The sequence below is a fragment of the Meleagris gallopavo genome, chromosome 1 (genome assembly GCF_905368555.1).
Source record: "Meleagris gallopavo chromosome 1, MGAL_WU_HG_1.1, whole genome shotgun sequence".
Taxonomy (NCBI): domain Eukaryota; kingdom Metazoa; phylum Chordata; class Aves; order Galliformes; family Phasianidae; genus Meleagris; species Meleagris gallopavo.
In genome coordinates this window covers 134,478,409-134,498,972 of record NC_139404.1, presented here as the reverse complement: position 1 = coordinate 134,498,972, position 20,564 = coordinate 134,478,409, and the positions used below count along the sequence as shown (strand labels likewise).

The 20,564-nt window shown below is 43.2% G+C and overlaps 1 protein-coding gene across 1 annotated transcript in view; it reads right to left on the bottom strand.

Moving 5' to 3' along the window:
* SH3RF3 (SH3 domain containing ring finger 3) overlaps positions 1 to 20,564 on the bottom strand; it is a 234,894-nt gene that overhangs the window by 51,888 nt on the left and 162,442 nt on the right. The window contains exon 4 of the mRNA XM_085214906.1: positions 3,938 to 4,285. Within this exon, the coding sequence (XP_085071032.1) occupies positions 3,938 to 4,285 (348 nt within the window). The remainder of the gene's footprint in view (positions 1 to 3,937; positions 4,286 to 20,564) is intronic.

Genomic DNA, 20,564 nt, shown 5'->3' with positions numbered 1-20,564 from the left:
AATTCACAAATACTGACAAAAACCACAGGAATATAGCACCATGCATGACATAACTTTTAAGGGGTGCAATATATTGCACATTACTGAAATATCTGAACTGTGCACCTCGGTTTTAAGTTCCTGCAGCCTTTAACATCTCTGTTTCCTTGACAGTTTGCTGAAAGAAAGCAAGTGCCCCAGATGGAAGTGCCTCTGGTTTATAGGGAAATGGACACCACTTTTTGGAAGGCCATTCCACCAGACACTGGCCAGTGGCCCAAGGTATGGCAGCTGATGCTGTTCAAGAGCTTCTGGGACTGAATTCATAGAATCACAGAATCACAGAATGGTTTCAGTTGGAAGGGACCTTACAGCCCACTCAGTCCAAACCCATGCTGTGGGCAGGGCTGCCCTCTACCAGCTCAGGCTGCCCATGGCCCCATCCAACCTTGAGTGCCTCCAGGGATGAGGAATTCTGCTTGTTCAAAGGATAGGCTATAGGAAAAAATGCATGTCAAACTCCTTAAAAAGGCAGAACCTTCCTTCAGGCTAATCACTGATCCTGGTATGTAGTTACTAAACTGAACAAAAATCCTCTAATTTTTTTTTCATGAGAAGATGAATTTAAACAAACAGTGGTGAAGTGTCTGAAAATTTCAAGGATATTTAAAGATATAGTAAATCAAATTTTGAAACTAAGAGTGAAAAGAAAGGCATAAATTTGCTTGACAGCCAGCACTGAAACTGTAAATTTGTTGTTTACGCTATTAAAAAATATACTTTGGCCAAATTTGCTGCTGCAGACTAGCAGGGGCCTGAGTTGGTTATACAGAGAGGGCAATGAGGACAATTTGCAGGACAGACAGGTCTGTCCCCAAGGGAGGAAGGAGAATGACCCTGCTTCCCATGACTGAGCTCAGTGCTGTTTGGTGGCAGCAATCCTTCAGCAGAATAGCCAGCCCGTGGGTTGTCAGCATGTCAAATCCCTAATGAGACTCACAGGATATCTCACCTTAAATACACCAAGTGTCTTCAGGAACAAAATAATCTGAACACAAGACTCTTGCTGCTCCAAACGCCTCAACTTGGCTATGCTGGGGTCCACTGTTTGTGCTGTTTTGGCTGGCATTCAGCCACGCTTGAATAAAATAAAAACTCTGAGTCTATCTTCTGTCTGAAGCCGCAGAATCGTTAATTGTTTGAGAGCGGTGTCAGGTCTCAGCAGATAGCAGAGAAGGAGCTACATTTCTGATATTTTGATTTAAAATGCAACCCCTAAAATTATGGATTTAATAGATACATAAATATAGATGCCCAATTTTAATGCTCATTTTGTAAGAGGCAGATTCTGAGCTCTCTGTAGTACTCTCTAAGTTGTGTTAGTAGCTCTTGTGATTTCACTGCAAGTCTTGAAGCAGCAAGGCATTTATCTGCAGGCTGCTCCTCCAGTCAGGAGAACAGAGTGAGAATGTCAGTTCCACATTTTTTTTCCCAATAGATTCCTAGTGAAGTTTGAAAATGCAAATCTTTAAGTCCTTCAAACCACACATCAAATAGTAAGGCCTCCAAAAGCAGACAAAAGCATTCACACGTGCAAATGCCACTTTTGCAGTGACTGGATATTTGGGACTGCAATAATATGTTTTGACAGAGGGAAGGGCAACAAAGCTGGTGAAGGGTTTGGAGCACAAGTCTTATGAGGAATGGCTGAGGGAAGTGGGATTTTTTAATCTGGAGAAGAGGAGGCTCAGGGGAGACCTTATCGCTCTCTACAGAATGAAAGGAGGTTGTGGTGAGGTGGGGACTGGCATCTTCTCTCAAGTAACAGCAACAGGATGAGAGGGAATGGCCTTAAATTGCACCAGCGGAGGTTCAGGTTGGATGTTAGGAAACATTTCTACTCAGAAGGGGAGGTGATGCACTGGCACAGGCTGCCCAGGAAGGTGGTGGAGTCTCTGTCACTGGAAATGTTCAGATAACATGTGGATGTGGCACTGAGGGATGTGGTTATGAGGGCATGGTGAGGATGCATTGGAGGTTGGACCAGATGACCTTAAAAATCTTTTCCAACCTTAATGATTCAATAAATCTCTTTTCTCCAAGGCTGAAGCCAGCAAGCAAGACTCCTTCCCCTCTCTAAGTTTTGGCCAAGATTGCTTTAGCCAGCAGTGATAGAGGCATGTCTCCAACTGCCTTGCCTGCCTGCCTGATCTGAGTCCTAAGGCAGAAGAACTGGAGCTACAGCACTGTCCCTGTGTCTCCCTGTCCCCACTGGGCTAGCTTCAATGCACTCCAGACCTAGCTGTGCCTCTCACCATGACATAGATTTCATGCTCTCCTCTCAGTGTGAAGGATCAGCTAACCTCCCTACAATATGCATTTAAAGCTCCTATGAGGAACACTGATTCCTTCTTGGCCCCAACCACATGCATCCAGACACCACAACAGTCTGTGAAGTGAGCGGGGCTTTGCACACCAGTTGTTCTGACAAAGCAGGGGAGGGTAATTAAAGCACTTTCTGCTTTTTGGTCTAATTTTTGGATTGTGCTTAGACTGAGCCTTCACATGACTCTGGCAAAGCACGTGCATGCTTTTCTCTTCAACTAGTACAAGAACAGAAAAGCCACAGACTGTCACATCTCTGCAAAGTCCAAATGTGTCGCTCTGAGTGCCAAAAACCTGGGTGTCATTTACTGGATGAGCCTGGGACCCTCACTCCCAGCTAGAGTTTGCACTGAGTCGCAGATGTCCCAGTACATCTTGGCATACATGCCACTTCCAGTGAGGGTCGTATCCTCACCTTCACTCTTCTCAACAGTGAGGTTTTAGACCATTATTATTCTCCATTTAATTCTACACCTCCAAACTACAAACTGCCATTTGGATCCCTTTATCAGTGTAAGCAGTGGGTGTTTGCACAGAATTTCAGCATATCCCCGCAGACTTTGTTCCTGCTTTGCCCACCCCTTGGCAGCAGTAGCCCAGAAGTGCTTTGGATCTGCTGGGATTTTTGAGCAGGGAAGAAGTGAATAGCTACTCATCAGCACGCATGCATATCTGGTATCCTGTTGAGCATTTCTGGGAGGTGGCCGCTAACCAAGTACCAGCTACTTGCCAAACTACAGCACAATTGTTTGTCTTCCAGTGATATGGAAGGAAATAATCGCTCTACAAATTTTTTTTTGTCCCTGATGTGTACCAAGCACATGACGTTCATACAGGTAACATGACCCTAAGTGGGAGAAAGTACAGTCCAGAGTAAGGATAACAGGATCACTCAATATTATTCCTCTCTATAACAGAAAGTGATGGAATATGTACATACTGTAGGATTGTTGCCTTCTTTTTTAATGTAGGTTAAGTCAATAATTGCATACAGAGGAGGGTACCAAAGCTGGCAACAGTGCTGGAAGGCATGTCCTAAGTGAGGAGAGGCTGAGGATACTGGGCTGTCTAGGCTGGAGGAGACTGAGAGGTGATCTCTGCTTTCTGCAGCTGCCTGAGGAGAGGAAACAGAGCAAGGTGCCAGGCTCTGCTCCTGGGAATCAATGGCAGGATGCAAAGTAATGGCACAAAACTGCATCAGAGGAGGATCAGACTTGGCAGTGGGAAACATGTATTCACTGTGAGGGTGGTCAAACACTGGGACAGGCTTCCTAGCGAGGCGGCTGATATCCTGTGCCTGTTCAGGAGGCATTTGGACAACGCCCTCAACAACATGCTTTATTCCATTTTTCTTTGAAACAAACCTAAAATGATTTGGCCTTATTCTCCAGCTCATCATGCCCGCTCACTCTTAAAGCATGGGCAGGAAAAACTGTAGTGCTAAATCCTGTCAAACAAGAGAGACAGTGCTCTGCAGCAGCTGGCTCCAGCGTGGGTTGTTTTGGAGGAGGTGAAGCAGCCCTCAGCCATGCCCTCCAGGCTGCAGGGTCGGGCAAAGTCCCTTACTCCTTACCTGGGCAGGAGCACTGGAGGACAGGTGTGCTAGGTCCCCAATCCTAGCAGCTGCCCGTGGGTCGCTGGAGCTGATGAGGACGGGAGCGCTGATCTCCATGGAGTGCCGGTTGCTGGCAGCCTGGGAGGACTTGTGAGTCATGCTGAGGGCGGTGAAGGAGTGCCGCTTCTTGGCATTCTTCTTGCCCTCCACTGGTCGTGGAGCCGCTGCCGTTGCCCCTGCACTGCTTGGTGTGGGACACGGCCCCAGCCCCACTGCTGCAGCTGGATCTGGTGGTGCCTCACAACCAGCGGCGGCTGCTGAACAAGTCTTGTCCATCTCAATGAGCTGCTTGGCGGAGTCGTTGAGCTGGGTGCAGGGAAAGGGGACAGAGAAGAAGGAAGGAAAGGAGGCAGAGGAAGAAAAGGAAAAAGGAACAGAAAGGAAAACAAGTGGCAGGAGAAGAAAAGGAGAAGGGGAAAAGGAGAAGGGGAAAAGGAAGGGGATACAGAGGGAAGGGAAAAGGAAGGGGAAGGGAAGGGAAGGGAAGGGAAGGGAAAGGGAAGGGAAGGGAAGGGAAGGGAAGGGAAGGGAAGGGAAGGGAAGGGAAGGGAAGGGAAGGGAAGGGAAGGGAAGGGAAGGGAAGGGAAGGAAGGGAAGGGAAGGGAAGGGAAGGGAAGGGAAGGGAAGGGAAGGGAAGGGAAGGGAAGGGAAGGGAAGGGAAGGGAAGGGAAGGGAAGGAAGGGAAGGAAAGGAAAGGAAAGGAAAGGAAAGGAAAGGAAAGGAAAGGAAAGGAAAGGAAAGGAAAGGAAAGGAAAGGAAAGGAAAGGAAAGGAAAGGAAAGGAAAGGAAAGGAAAGGAAAGGAAAGGAAAGGAAAGGAAAGGGAAGGAAAGGAAAGAGAAGGAAAGGAAAGGAAAGGAAAGAGAAGGAAAGGGAGGAAAAAGGCAGGAAAAAAACAAGAAAAGAAAGAAAAGTGGTAGAAAAAGAAGAAAATGAGAAAGGGGCAGAAAAGGAAAAGAGAAGAGCAAAAAGAAGAGGTAGAAAAAGAAAGAAAAAAAAGAAAAAAAAAAGAGAAAGAATGAGGGACATTAATGACCCATCACAGCTTGCCACACCTAGGTCACTCTCATCTGAGCACCCCAAGTCTTTTCCCCACAGAATGGATGCCACAGGGATGCTGAGTCTGCATGCATTCCAGTCCCAGCAAGGGGATGATGCTGGTCACCAAGCAGGTGGCCAAACCCAGGCAAGTGGGGGTCTCAGGCACTGAGGAACCAGACACCACAAATCAGTGCACAACTTCAAACCCTTCTGATTTCCTCTCCCTGCCTCCAATCTCATGCAGGCTATCTCCAGGCAAAAGCAATATGAAGGCATTCTTCCCACTGTACTACATCAGCTGAGCAGGAGCATGGTGGCTCCTGAAAGAATTGTTTGGGATCCAGCTTAAAGAGTTTGTATAATCAGTGCACGTGATGGGTTTAGAACTTAGTTTGAAATCCATAGAGAGAGTAGATCACCGGGATGTCTAGACCAGCTTTCTGCCCACAGTTCTTTGTTCAATTCACATTTTCAGATACCTCATGCCTAAAAATGCTTCTCACCTCCCACACAGGCAAACTATTTCACACAGAATGGGATGGTTTTTAGACACACAGTTGGAGTGGGTCCAGAGGAGGCCACAAAGGTGATCAGAGGGTTGGAGCATCTCCCACATGAAGAAATGCTGAAAGTTGGGCTTGTTCATCCTGGAGAAGAGAAGGCTCTGGGAAGACTTCATTGCAGCCTTCCAGTACTTAAAGGGGGCTTATGTAAAAGATGAAATGTGATTTTTTACACAGACCGTGATAGGACTCCCTGTAGTAGGATTGCACAGGAAGCTGTCAGGGCAGGCTTTGAATATCTCACAGAAAGAGACTCCACAGTCTCTCTGAGCAGCCTGCAGTGCTGTTACCCTCAAAGGAAAGAATTTTTCCTCACATTCACGTGGAACTTCCTGTGTTCCAGTTTGTGCCTGTTGTCCCTTGTCCTGTCACTGGGCACCACTGAAAAGAGCCTGGCCTCATCCACTTGATTCCTGTCCTTTATATACTTACAAGCATTGATAAGATTTCCCCTCAGTCTACTCTTCTCCAGGCTGAACAGCCCTAGATCTCTCAGCCTTTCCTTATAATCATCTTTATGGCACTCCACTGTACTATCTCTAGTAGTTCCCCATCTTTCTTGAACTGGGGAGCCCAAAATTGGAGACAGTGCTCCAGACGTGGCCTCCCAAGTGCAGAGTAGAGGAGGAGGATCACCTCCCTCAACCTGCTGGCCACACACTTTCTAATATACCTCAGGTTACCACTGGCCTTAGCCCCAAAGGCATCTTTAAGGTCCCTTCCAAACCAAGCCATTTTGTGATTCTATGTTTACATGATACATGGATTACACCCTGCAGGCAGCAGCAGCACTATCCGCACAGCACTCATTTCCAATAGATCTTCCTTCGAGGGGTGCTAACAGCTGAGGGAAAATGCCACATTTTACCAGCAGACCTTTGCATCAAATTGGTATGCAATGCAATATGTTTGCATTTAATTAATAAAAACAACATATGAAAAATGAAGCCATGGCTAATGCATGCATGCTTTTATGTGCACTACTATTCTGAGACCCATATGAACCAAAGGTACACGTGGTACTGTTCTGGATCAAAACAAGGCTATTTTTCTTTCTCTAATTACTGCATGAATTACGGCAGCATCCAAAAAACTCAGTCAAGGACAAGGCCTCCTTGAGCTACCCAAAAAAGGAATACTTACTACTTGCTGTCAAGCCAATTTAGAAACCTATTACAAGTGAATACAAGAAGGGAAAAGAGAGGGATGGAAAAGATAACATTACAAGTGCACAGTTAAACAAATGTGTAACTGAGAGGCTTTTATGGCTCCAAATCACTGCCAGCATGCTGCAAACACAAATGAGAAATAGATATTGCCAGCCTCATGCCAGCCCTCTTAAGTCTGAGAGTACTTCTGACTCCATGAGGACTCACTTCCACAAAAAGGCATCAAACACCAGCACCTAGAGAAATGTCAACCTGCAGGTTCCTTCATTCAGTGACAGCCACCGTCAAGGCAAACAGGAGCCTCCAATTAGTGATGCTCCATGGCTGTCAGAGCCCTGGGAGACCTACTACCATTCAATTAGCAGGCCATTTTCCCAGCTGCACTCTCCAATGTGAGATCATGCTTACAGTCAGCGTAGTGCACTGCACCTGCCAATTTTTGCCAATAACAGCTGATCCCATTTCAGATTCTCCAAGAATGTCCATTATTTCCCACTTCATCATGCTCTAAATTGGTACAACCTAATATTTGCCAGCAGGCTCCAAGTCGCAGGAAATCCAGATGGTTCCCCTCCCTTAAGTAGGTGTAACAGCTCCGCTTACCCAACTGATGGAGATTGTCTAGTTGGATTATTTGAAATATTGAGGAGGAGAAATACATCAAATTCTCACAATACTTTTCTACAACAGAGGGTGAGGAAATTCTTTGCTAGTCAACTTCGAGTGGGATAGGAATATATTTTAGCTCTTTGACATATGAAAATACGAAGAGTTTAAAAAAAAAATAAATTAGAATTTCCTGAATTTACAGCAGTGCACCATTCGGACAAAGTGCTCCAGCTCTTAATATCAAAGCTCTGATTCGTCTTTTAAGAATTAGATAATAAATCCTAATGGCTGGAATCCAGCTTAACAATGAGACTGCTTTTTTTAAAACAACAAAACCCATTACTCTTCTGTTCACAGTAAAATCGAGTTAAAAAGGTCAATAAGAGACCTAGCATCTAAACAAAGGGTGATAAAAAACAGCCTCATATTGATATAAAGAAAGTCATTTTCACTATTGGTAGAAGATTAAAGGCAAAAAGAAAACCCCTTCTCAAAACAGTCAAGCTGATGAACTTTGGGGAATGTCAAAGTCTTCCTGAAATACTGAGAAAAAATTATTGTAGCCTGCCAAGATAACAAATGCTTTATAGCTTTACCACTTTATTTTTGTAGAGAACTCTGTTTTTAAGCAGCTTTGCCCATGGATGCTGGAAAGAATTTCCCAAATAGGCTATGAGTACCAGAGAAAAGTTTCTGCTTACTACTTTGTAAAAGCAAATGATGCTGTCCCTTCACAAAGAACTTTCAGAAACCCTTTTTTTAACATAACATGACGGCAAATTTCTTATTTTAAACTCTGACTATGTAAACAAGCATGGCTTTCTGGTGTCTGTCATCTGATCTTCAGGCAGATCTGTTTTCAGAGGAGAAGCTTAATGGAAAGTTCTGACCCATAGTCAGTCTCAGGAATTTGACATTTCTGAAGACTGTAGCTCTTATGACAAACCCTAATGCAGGAGTACAGCTTTCTTGCTTGTTTCTAATCTTTCCTCTGAAATTCTGGCCTAGCTAAACTCAAATTGTAAAATGTCCTTGAGACAGCAATAATAGGACACTCCAGAAAACTCAGGATACAATTCAGTGGGACAGGGCTTGGCTTCAAACACTAAATCAGGCAAACACTTCCAGAAGCCCTGCATTCCCTGGGAAGGCTAAACCCTGTGTGACCAACCCATGTGGCTGCTAAGGGATGATTAGTCACATAAAAGGTGCAATGAAACATTGAGGGAGAGCGTTTTGTTTTTCTTCTTCTGGCTTTTTGACAGGATCTTTTAGATTCTCTACTTGAGACTTTACTTTATGGGCGGCAAAGGTGTCAACATTAAGCTGTCTCACTCAGGACTCCTAGCTGCCAAAATTATTGCTTTAGTAGTCTTGTGGTAAACCTCATTTTTTAGCAGAATACATTATGATGACTTTCTCTCCCTCTCTTTCCATTGCACACAACTATACACACACGTGCACACAATTCTCATCTGCACTGGTTGTTCCCAAGCAGGACTGTCTGCCCTGTGTTACCCCAAAGTGATGTGATGAAACTAAAGTTTCAATGGGCAACTACTTACACAGCCAACTTAGGAAGATGAGCAAGGGAAAAGCTACCTCTTGGCCAGCATATGCTTGGTAGGGACCTGATTAATCCTAGCTTTAGTCAGTAAAACAAACTGTTATTGCGGAATTTATTATGGAACCAGATTGGGCACACAGAAGACTAGGACAAATCTAAACAATTAAATTCTGCTGTTCTGGTCTGTACCTGCAGAATTTTGGTCCTTTATTTGTTGGTGTAACAATAGAATCATAGAATAATTGAATTAGAAGGGACCCTTAAAGACCATCTAGTCTGACCAATCTGCAATGAACAGATGCAGATTGATGCAGTTCGATCAGGGTACTCAGAGCCCATCCAGCCTGACCTTGAGTGTCTCCAAGGATGGGGCAGCCACCACCTCTCAGGGCAACCGTGCCAGTGCCTCGCCATGTTTATTGTAAAAAAGCATTTTTATTATATCCAGTTTTTCTTACACCTACCAGCAAAAAGAAAACGACAACGCCACCATAATTTCTGTGGGTAATCCATAAGCAAATGTAATAGCAAAACAGCCACTGCATCTCCTCTAACAAATATCCCAAGGTATTTTCTAATCCTTGGCACTGGCAAATGGCTGCAGTGTAGCTGAGACCTTTAGAGGACCTCATGACACACAGTGGCCCCACAGTAGCTCCTGGGTTGATGCAGTTCCAGATGGCATGGTCTTCTCCAAGAGAGGGGTCAGTAGGTATTTGCTCCTGAATGCTCTTAGTATTCTAGGCACTGAGGAATAGGTAAAAGATTCACTTGTGACTGATACCTGACCTGCCACAGAGAGGGCCCTTCTCTGTTTCTGGTTTAGCAACATAGTTGGGCGCATGCTTCAGGCTGGGCACAGACCAAAGTGCTTTGAGTGAGACTAAAATGTCGTTCTTTTCTGAATAAGGAAGGATTGCTTACATTCTCAGAGTTATGCACGTGCTTAAGTATTTTATTAGACTGGCGCCAGTCTGAACCAGAAAGTGCCGTTTATTAGGGCTCACAGGAAAACACTGGTTCATTTGCTCTGTAAGATTTTTTCTGTTTCGTTAGGAAGAATTGGCCAAAGGATGGTGCTCTTCAAATACAGATTTAAGACCAGAAATGCGTTACTTCAGGCCCCCTTTAAAAGTTTGCAAAACTCCCCAGTTCAATGCACACCTGATAAAAAGAATTAACTGCTCTGAAAAAAAAAAAAAAAAAAGACACCATGCTTAAGGTTTTAGAGAGGAATCAATGAGCGGAGAAGAAAGAAAAATTAAGACTGTTAATAACAGTTCTTCACAATGCCTCTCTGAAATATTGAAAATACTTCTACCCAGGGACTGCTAATTTTTATAATTTACAGCTCATAAATATTGAGAGGATCATGCACATCTCTATTTCATGCCTTGCAGAAACTTTGGCAACTTCAAGTTCCAGAGCTGATTTTGTGATTAAAATAAAGCAGTCCGAATTTATTACTGTGCATTCAGTTCAGAGTAGTTACTTTCAGGAAATATTAAGTTCTTATGCCCTCATTAAATTAGTTTTGCTAGTATTATAATTTATGCTTTAAAACACAGGGAGGTTATTAAATAAGTACAAGGGCATACTACACAGGAACCCCTATCCCTGCTAGTTTCCTGACAGGACTGTATCTGTGGAAACGTTCTCATTTCCAGAAAGCAGCATTTCAGAAAGTTGTTACCCTTACTGGCAAATGCAGGCAGCCCCTGTTATAGTGTAGCCAAGTAGCAAAAGCACCCTTTGACTCAAATGGGCATTAGAAGAACACTTTGCCTCATGTTTAAATGTTCAGTGGGTAAGTTAGCATAGGCAACACACCGCACTTCCAAAGGTTTACTAATGGGATATTAGCAGACTAAGCTGTGCCAAAGGCTCTTCTCTAAGTCACACTGAATGCATCTATATTTTTCATCTTGTATATGTTTCATGAGTAGAGACTTTAAAATGTTTAGAAGAAACCTCCCATGTTCTCCATTGGGCAGACACTGCATGACCCTATCTCAATAACTCATGCACCATCTTCTAATGAAGAATCATTAGAAAGGCACAGTTTAAGAGAAAATATTATAGCTAAAACAAAGCATTGTTGAATGTTTTTGTGTTAATCATTTCTGTAACGATCCAGTATTGCCTTTTCTAATTTATTGCCAGGGAGGAACAAGCAAATGTGAAACAGATTTTCTGCAAGTGGTTCAGCCATCATAGAAGACAGACTTCTGAAACCCCACACTGTGACTGAGAGTAGATTCACTCCATGTGCCCAGAAAATGCAAGAAGAGCAATAAAGGCAAAGGCATTCGCTCAAACACATTCACAGGGCACGATAGCTGCAGAAATACTTTGCTAGGACACATCCCAAACTGCAGGTGTCTTGTCCCTCTGCTCACACCCTGAGGCCTGAGTCCTGCTGCCTCTTCCAAAAGCCTGATAAAATGCCAGCATGTTTCAAGGAAGGAGGAGAAATCCTGAAACATAGGACCAGCTAGCAGACAACCTTCCTGGTCAGTGTCATAAATGTACACATTTGTGTGGAGTCTGGAAAAAAACAAGCCAATCATTTCTGCTTACAACATGGTTCCTTGGGAGGCAATGGTACTCAGCAATCTATTTCCCTGTCTTACAAGACCTTTCTCATTTAGCAGCAATGTCACTTTTAACGCACTGAGGGGCCGAAGGAATGTAGCATATTAGAACAGCATGTGCTTGGATGAGCGTGTCATCATGATCTTGCAGAATGAAAATAAATGATGCGTGCAACAGAAGTAAACACTAAGCCTTGGGTGGTGAACTGGGAATTTTTTTTCTTTCCCCTTTTTCCCAAAAAGTTTTAAGATGGAAAATTGTTCACAGTGATACAGAACGAACACACGGTTTGGTGAATCCCAGAAAAATGTGTAGTCTGCTGCAAAGTCTGCCCAGGAGCAAAGTGCAGCTGATAACCTTACAGAAACTAATGTCCAAATTGCTGAGAAGAAAGCAGAAAAAAGCTAAATGCAATGGCATTAAAAATAGATGAACTCATCAAAAAGAGGTATGCTTTCTTCAACCCTTCCCATTTCTAGCTATTCAGCTCCAAGTCTGAGGACTGTTTTGCTCTGATCTGTCATCTCTGAATCTCAGATCTGCCGTGCATCTTCGATGTGCCTAAGGATTTCCTTCTCTTCTCTTCCTGTCTGTCCTCTACGGGCACCATTTTTCATAACAAGATGCTCACGAAGGAACCAAAGCTCCTCTGAAATCAAGAAAAGTAACCAAATACAGCTTTATTCAACATCAGAAAGACTGGGAGAATCCAGCCTATTTTTGCTTATAAATTATTCAGAAAGCTATATAATAAGTGCAGTCATGAATTCATGGGCTTGATCCTAATTCCTTTGAAGTCAGTGGCAAAACTCCAGCTGTTTTCAACGGTGGAAGATCTGGTGCCCATCTGGCACCAATTTCAGCACCAGCACAGACCCTGTTGGAGTCTGGAGACTGTGAGGAGTTTGCTGACAAACTGGTTTATAATCAGAAAATGAAATTAATCGGAACTGAAGCACTTCCCTAGAACATCCTAATTTTGACAAGATGTCCACCACAAAATTGTTTTCTAGATCATGTTTCTCAGCTAAAAAATACAAAAATGACCCAGGCTGCAGTCCAGGTACATGGACTCTGGGCAGCATGTCCCTGAGCACAGGAATAGCCACTGGAGACCTAAGGTGATGTTACCATTTTCTTGGGAGGAAGATACTGGGTTTCTGGCTACAATGAGCCTCCATCACTCTTGCTCGCTCTAAATGGAAAGCCTTTGTGCATCTGTGAGTACAGGTGTCCATGTAGACAGCAACAGAAGCTACTCAGATATACTCCTCTTGCCTCACTGATGTCCAGCATCTGTATGAGTCCTTTACAGTTGCTGCCAGATTCTGCAAGGAGAGGAAACACTCTGAAGCAGCTTTGTGCTGAAATCTAGAAACACCTTCACTTACAGAAGCTGAGACAGTTGGATGCCGAAACCACAGCACGGGCTAGGAAAGATCCTGCAGTTCCTGGAGCAGAGCTGTGTGAATGGCAAGTGATCTCAAGGCAATACCTTGCAGAGCCTAGTTGCTTTAAGGAAAGCCAAGCCTCATGATTTCAGTGTTTTCTGGAAACTTTCTACCTCTTTCCCTCATGTTCCACAAGGTTCCTGGTGCTAATGTTTTCTTGGATGCTCAACAATACCTACAACGTTTTTAATCGACTGAAAATTAACAGGTTAAATACAAGCAGTTAAGGCAGAGGATCTCTAATTTAGAGTCAATGCACACATCAAGCCTGTGAGTCTCAAAGCAAGTAACTTTCAAAATATGGTGTGTGACCCCAAGTAATTATGAATGAATTTGTAAACCAGGCAATACTGTGCTCACATTGCTGCATGGATCTTTCCTATATGCATTGCGGCATGGATCCACTAGACACCACATCATGCCTTTTTGCTCATTCTCTGAGGTTCATTCCTGGAAATATTGTGATTGAAGAAACTGTATTTATAATGTTCAGAATTGCTGTGAAAGAAGCAGAAATATTATAAAGTCTTTTTTAAAGGAAATAACTTCCAGTGTAATGTGAAAAAGGAAATGGATGAAAGAAACATTAAGATAGATATAGATGCTGAAGTCCCTTCTGAATTTGATTACAAAAGTGTTCTGGTGGATGCTGAGAAAAAGTCCTTCATGAACCCCACACCATGCAATTTTATCTGCAGAAAGCATGAAGTCGGATAAATCTAAGAAGTCCTTGGAATAACAATAAAAGGAACATTTGGGAAAGCTAAAGTCATTTTTCAAGTACTGCAAGCCTTTGCCTGTACTGAGGAAGCAGGGAGCCTTTGCTGAGGTGATTTACAACTTCGTGTAAAATAAGAAATCTCATGCAATTGGGGAAAATTAAGTTTTATGTGCTGCAACTGAAGATTACCTGTGGGGAACAGCACACAAATAAATGTGCTTCTGTTTCTATCTCTGATAAAGCAGTGAAATGAAGAATGAAAGCAAATGGCAAGAAAATATTTTGGTTCAATTCCTTGTAAAAGGAATCAAGGTACATGCGCAACAAGCAAACATCAGCAGTAAAGAGTTGCCATAAACAGTCTTTGCCCCGCGTGTGCTATATATAGGAAAGACGTTTTTGATTGCATACTGCTTTCCAGACATGAGACAGAGAAGGACTTTTGGATGTGAGACAAGCTTTTTGCAATAGAATAATGCCCCATGGGATTATATAACTAGATGTTGTGTGCACAAAGCTCCTGCTAGAGTTGGCTACAAAGCAGGGCTGCTGATTGCGTTAGGGAGTCACAGCAGCAGCTCTGGGTGATACCCTGGGAGTAGCCAACTTCAAAGGATGCCAGCCACTAGACGTAAAAGCTGCTGCAATCATCGGAGGGCTGTGTCCAGTCTCTGGGTTTGCTATTTGCCAGTCTAGGTGAAAGTACAGATTTTATGACATGATGTACTGCTGTTTTACCTGGATGTCTGATAACAGAGGGAACATTTTGAGGCGTTCCTGTGAAATGTGGAATGAACTACATGTGGTTGTGATGGGCAACTGCAAACCAGGATGCACTGACTGTCCCATGACAGGTCTTCTTGCCCTTGCTCATGGATGGAATAAAGAAAGAGTTGTTCTGAGAGAGGTGTAACTTACCAGCCTGAGTTTGCATCTCACAGTTGTCCTATCCTGTGTCTATTACAGTGAAAACTGTTTGAAATTACTTGTGCGTTTAAAGTGCCTCCATCCCACAGAGATGATGCCTGGTACAGCAGCAGAGCTCTCTTTTCCCTCAGCAGGTGCACTACTTTACATCCTTTTTCACTCTATGCAGTGAGCAATTATTTTTAAACAGTTTTCACACAAGGTTGTTTTACCTTGGAGTCCTTTATACTTCTGTCATATTTGGGAAAAGGCGGGTAACAATTTGGGAGGGCACTTGGAAGCAGAAGCTGTGGCACAGCCTGTAATCACGCACATCTCATCATGTAGGAAGCCTGAGCAGTAGCTGACGGCTCTGAAAGCCAGTCTGTGAGATGAAAGTGTGTTTCCTTTGCTACGTGGTGATGTAATTGGGTTCACAATCCTCCCTCCTCATCTTCTGGAAGAAAAATCCAACAGGGCTGGACTGTGACAAATTCCCTCAACTCTGCAAACTCTTGACTGAAAACGGCAGCATTCAACCTCACACTCATGGTGTGACTGACTGCCCCTTGACTAGAGGAACCATTTGCAGCCTTCTTTGGAGAACTGGAGACATTACAACACGACTGGGTATACATTCAAGGTCAGACTTTCGACTGACTTGCCTCTGGCTACAGTTAAGAAGCATACTGAACATTCTGCTAGCAAACTAGAAAACACTGTTTGTTCAACCTCCAGCACTTAATTTCTGGTTAAGGGCAGAGGATATATAACCCAGTATTGTTGAGTCATGTAGTGAAACAGCTAGCACCTTTCCTCCCATGCACACAGGAAGCTGGATGCACGTTCTGCTGTCTGTCGAGGCCTGCTCTGCTCTGGATGTCACTGCTAGGCCTATGGTGTGTCACTTCCCCAGCGCCAAGCACTTCTGATCAGATCCCTTAGGATGCATGGGCACATGTGCCACATTACTGCAATAAAGTACGATGATTGCCGACATTCGTCATTTTTATGACATCCATATGCAAATGCTGTTTATGTTAGTATGCTACAACTGGAAGGAATTTGGAAAACCACTGCTCTAGGCCATGTTGCTTCAGTTTTGAGATGGCAAAATTAATGGGCTAACAAAAACCTGCACAGTAGGAAATCCTTCTGAAAGTGCACAACACTGGCTTTTATTTCCCCCCTGTCTGTTGAAATACTCAAGCCCAAATATTTTTCTAACACATTCCTTCCTGAAAACAGATTGCCCTGGGCTGCACCTACATTCTGCAGACGGAGAAACAAGCTGTCCTGAAGGAATTCAATTTTTGCAAACTGACCAAACCATGTGATGCAGCCACACAGAGACATTTGTTAATAATATTTATTAATTTTGCCATTAAATGCTGAAGAACTCCCACCATGGATCACAGCTCCAATGCAAGCAGTGTTACATAAACAGAGAGCAAAACGATAGTTCTTGGCCTAAAGAAAGTATGATGAAAGGTGTGGGCAGGACACAATATATAGATATAAACAAAGTATACAATGAGACAATCTTTTCAGGGGGAGGGACAAAGGACAATGGACATGGTAAATCTGTAACCATCATAGTCAAGGACAATTTCATAGAAGAGTCTAAAGAAGCTGTGCTGATGCAGCTGTCCAGATGTTGTTGAAGCATTTTTTTTACAACAAAGAACACTACAGAAGAAAATAAGAATTTGAGAAAAATGACCAAGGATTGGCACCACTGACCGATCAAAGGCAGGGGCTGATCTTTCAGGAGTAAATTAAAGACAATAGACAGAGAGATAAGTGAGTAATCAAAGGTTTGCAAGTATGGACAAGCTGTACCTGTTCAACAGGACAGCAAAAGTGATCCATCAGAGGGAAAGAAGTGCCAGAAGATGAGCAATCTGGATGGTCATAAATAAGCCAGGTCTGCATTTGTTATGAATGCAGAAAGGATGCAGCCATAGTAGATGTAGAGCATCTGCAGATGTAGAGCATTCAGGCTGGCCAAAGACTAGGTAAATTGCCAGATATACGGGTGAATGGAGCCAAGTGTGAGGATGCAACTGCCATTGGCAAATGTCTTTCTAATTTGCTGCAAAAGCATTGATCCCTCTTCAATCAATGACCAAGAAGGAACAGTAACATGTTTAACTCTGACAGTGTGCTGCATGGAAACCTCAGGAATGTACTGAGCATAAACTGCTCAGTGCAAAAGCAGACAGATTTGCCTCTGGAATGGTGTGGAGCTGCCATTGTTATGACCTCAAACTATGCTCTTAGGAACAGTCTTGTGTCAATAGAGACAAAAACTAGAAGCAGTGCTTGAGGCAAAGCATGGGCCCAAGCAGCTGCTGAAGAAAAGCCACCAAGCTGCCAAACAAGAGCTCTCAGACCAGGTCATGGCTCAGGGAACTGCTGGGAATGGAGTAGACACAAATCAGAGGAAAGGAATCAAGGAGATCCCCAACAAGAAACATATAATTGAACTTTCCTTACTGCATGATGAACAGCAGAGAAGACAGGGTTTGAACCAGGAGTTCTTTCCCCATTTCTGCTTTCTTGTCAAGAAACAAAAAAAAAGGACAAAGTTTCCTCTTCCTTCAGTGTCCTCTCCTGAGAAGCGGGGCAAGAGAACCTCTCCAGCATGAGTTCACCACTGCCTGAGTGCTCTAGTGTGCCTCCTGCTTTGTCCCAAGGTTTCCAGAAAAATTCTGTTATGGAAAAATTCTATTAAGGAAACTTCTCTCATGAAATTTCCTGTCAATTAGATTCAATTGTGTCCAAGCAGATCGGAAAACTTCAAAGTCAGATTTAGAGCAGGACACTCCCTCCAGCCTTACTTAAACCAAGGGTAATACAATTAGCTTTGTTTACAGAATATCTAGTGCTGCTTTGTCATAAAATTACAGCTTAATAAAATAATCAGATAAATTGAGGGATGACCAGGAGGAAAAAGAGGATGCTTGTACAAAGACCCGTGTTCCTCACCTCACTGTTTTGATGGTTTAGAGCGCAATTCAACAGCAGCATCGCCTGAAGAGTATCTGTGGGGTGAGGGCTAGTGCTCTAGTCATGCTTTCCTGAGGTGAGTGTGAGATGCCACATGTCCTGCTTTCCCATCTTCACACTTTCTTCCCTGTATCCACATAAATGCTTAGGTACCTATGCAGTAAGTGGGAGGATGGAATAGATAGGCCTGGAAACTAAAAAAACAATGACGACTTAAATGAGTAACGTTCAGTGGATAAATTCCCCAGTCCATCTCAGCACACAGCCAGAAGTCTAGTAGTCCTGGAACAAGTAAAGCAACAGGAGGCAAAGGCAGGATGATCAAAAGGCAAAGGCTGATGGCAACCCTTATTTCTGTCAGATTAAAGTAATGACAGCATCACACCAAAAATGTTACAGCAGAACTTAAAATAAACAATGACAGATCTATTTTGTAAAGGAAAGAAGTAAACAAAATCAAAGACTTGCATGCAATTTCTTCTAAAGGATAGGCTACATATAAAGAGATGAACCTTCAATAAACCTGCATTTTGCAGAAAATGAGGAAAAGATGGACATCCCCAAATTAATTCCAGCTCTCTCCCTCTGTTTTTGATTATTGTTTTTAATTTGCTTGTACATATTGCTCCTCTAGTCTTGTGAACTTAGTATTCTCAATATTCAGCACTAATACCTAACAAAATGTTAGGGGATTTGAGACTTAACATCTGGTTTTGGCACAGCTAATGATATTTTTCAGGCTAAAAATCAAATTCATACGTTATTTTTGTTGCTTGAAGCAAACATTCAGCACACATATGCACTCCCATGACTCTACACATAGTATGATAGTTGGAGCATTGCAGGAGTTGAAAAAAAAGGTAAAAAAAAGAGGAGTTGAAAAAAGAGATAAAAACACTTCATAGCTTCATCATATTAGCAAACTAATATATTGAAACTAATGCTTCCTGAAAGTTTACAGGGTCAAACTTAATCAAATATTGTGGCTTGCCAGCATGGGAGAATATTTATGTAAGATGCTCTCTTCAGGAAGCAGAGACAAGAGGTGGCCCTAGATGGCACCTCCCAGGCTATCATTTATAGTTTCACTGACACCAGCTGTCCATTCTGTCCCTCTCTGATGGAGGCAATCACACCCGTCATAGGCATAGCAAAGGATAATGTATGCCTCCAGCTCTTCCAGCCTTTCATAGGGTGACATTTTAACACTGGATCCACTTTCTTTTGACCACTGCCATAGCTGGCACGTGGACACATTATTCCCTCTGCTCAGCAGGCTGTTGCTGCCAGCAAAGGAGTAGAAGAGACAGACACTAGGCTAGGGCTCTCTCTCCAAACCCTCACACTCCCTTTGTGGCTACATTTGAATCACTGATCTACATCTGCAGAGCTTTGCATCGCAAGGAAAACTCCCCAGGAAGGAAGCTAATTAAGATGTGCAATACACACTAATAGCAACAGCAGGAAATGAAGTGAAGAATGTGTGAGAAATAACAAAGTCCTATAGGATTTTCTTTTTCATTAACTGCTAGACAAATCATGTCTCTGTTGACATATATCTTCTTAATATATGTTCATGCATTCGCCCTAGGTAAGTGAGACTGGAAGAGATTTTCTTTTCAAAAGGAAAAAGATGTCAAGAATTCAGCACTGCTGAAGTGATCTTTAGAAGCTGTCAGAGGCGACCAATGACTGGAAGAGACAAAAGCCCATTCCTGTGCCTTCCCTACAGAATGCAAGTTTCTGACAGTGTACTCTTGGGCCACCTCAGGACCTGGGGTAGTGGGTATGCTCCATGGGAGACAGCATAGACACCCATGGAAACTTGCACTGTTTTTAAAATGTTTCACTCCAATGGTTGGGAGCTATAAGCACTGCTGAGAAGTCCAAAATAGTTAATGTAAAACATACAGGCAGAACCTAACCTGAAGTACCTGAAGTTATATGCCATCTATTTAATTGGTTTTCCAGACGACCAAAGGTATGGATCCTTTGCTATAAGTAATTTTCCACTAGAAACATTGTAGGATCCCAGGAACATTTACTTTTTGTATGGAGCACTCAGCTGTTCCAGAAGCTGAATAAGGAAAAGATGGCTAGTAAAAGGTGCACCTATGCTCTCCCTCAATTTACTGTACACTTGTCTGAGCATTGTCAAGAGGTTATACATTCAGTTATCAGAGATGGTTAAGAGCTGTAAGAGATGTGATTGAACATCTTGTTTCAGAAATATACAGAAGCCTTAACATTACCTAACAATATCAGAATAAACACTGATAGCTATTTGACAGATAGGCACTTTTAGAAATTGATAAATATTGTCTTCAGCACAAAAGAACAGACCTGAACATAGATAATGGTGGGTTGTATGTGCAGTAAATGTTGCAGGCCTTTACCTGGCATTCTGAAAAGTGTACAGATCTCCAGCCTGAGCCACCACAGAAGACGGAGCCCAGCAGTAACCCTCCAGTTGCCTTAGGCCAGAACTGTCACCCCTGCCTTTCCCTCCTAGTCAGTGAATAGGAACAGGCTCTCCCACAAGGAGGTGACATATTTTTGATTTCTCCATTAAGCGGCAGTACTTGTTTCCTTCACTATGAGCACTTGGTTGTCTCACTCAGTGGTAAGGGGAAATGAGGATCATCAGCTCGGATGCAGAGGACTACTTACTGATCAAATGAACTGTACTTAGAGACCTACAGGGGACTGGCTTTAAATAAAAAGAGGGGAGACTTAGGTTAGATATTAGGTGGACATTCTTTACTCAGAGGGTGGTGAGGCACTGGTATAGGCTGCCCATAGAAGCTGTGGTGCCCCATCTCTGAGGGTGTTCAAGGCCAGTAGGTAGGGCCCTGGGCAGCCTCATCTGGTGGGTGACAGCCCTGGCCACAGGAAAGGCTGGGACTAGATTTTCTTTAAGTTTCTTTCCAGCCCAAGCCATTCTATGATTCCA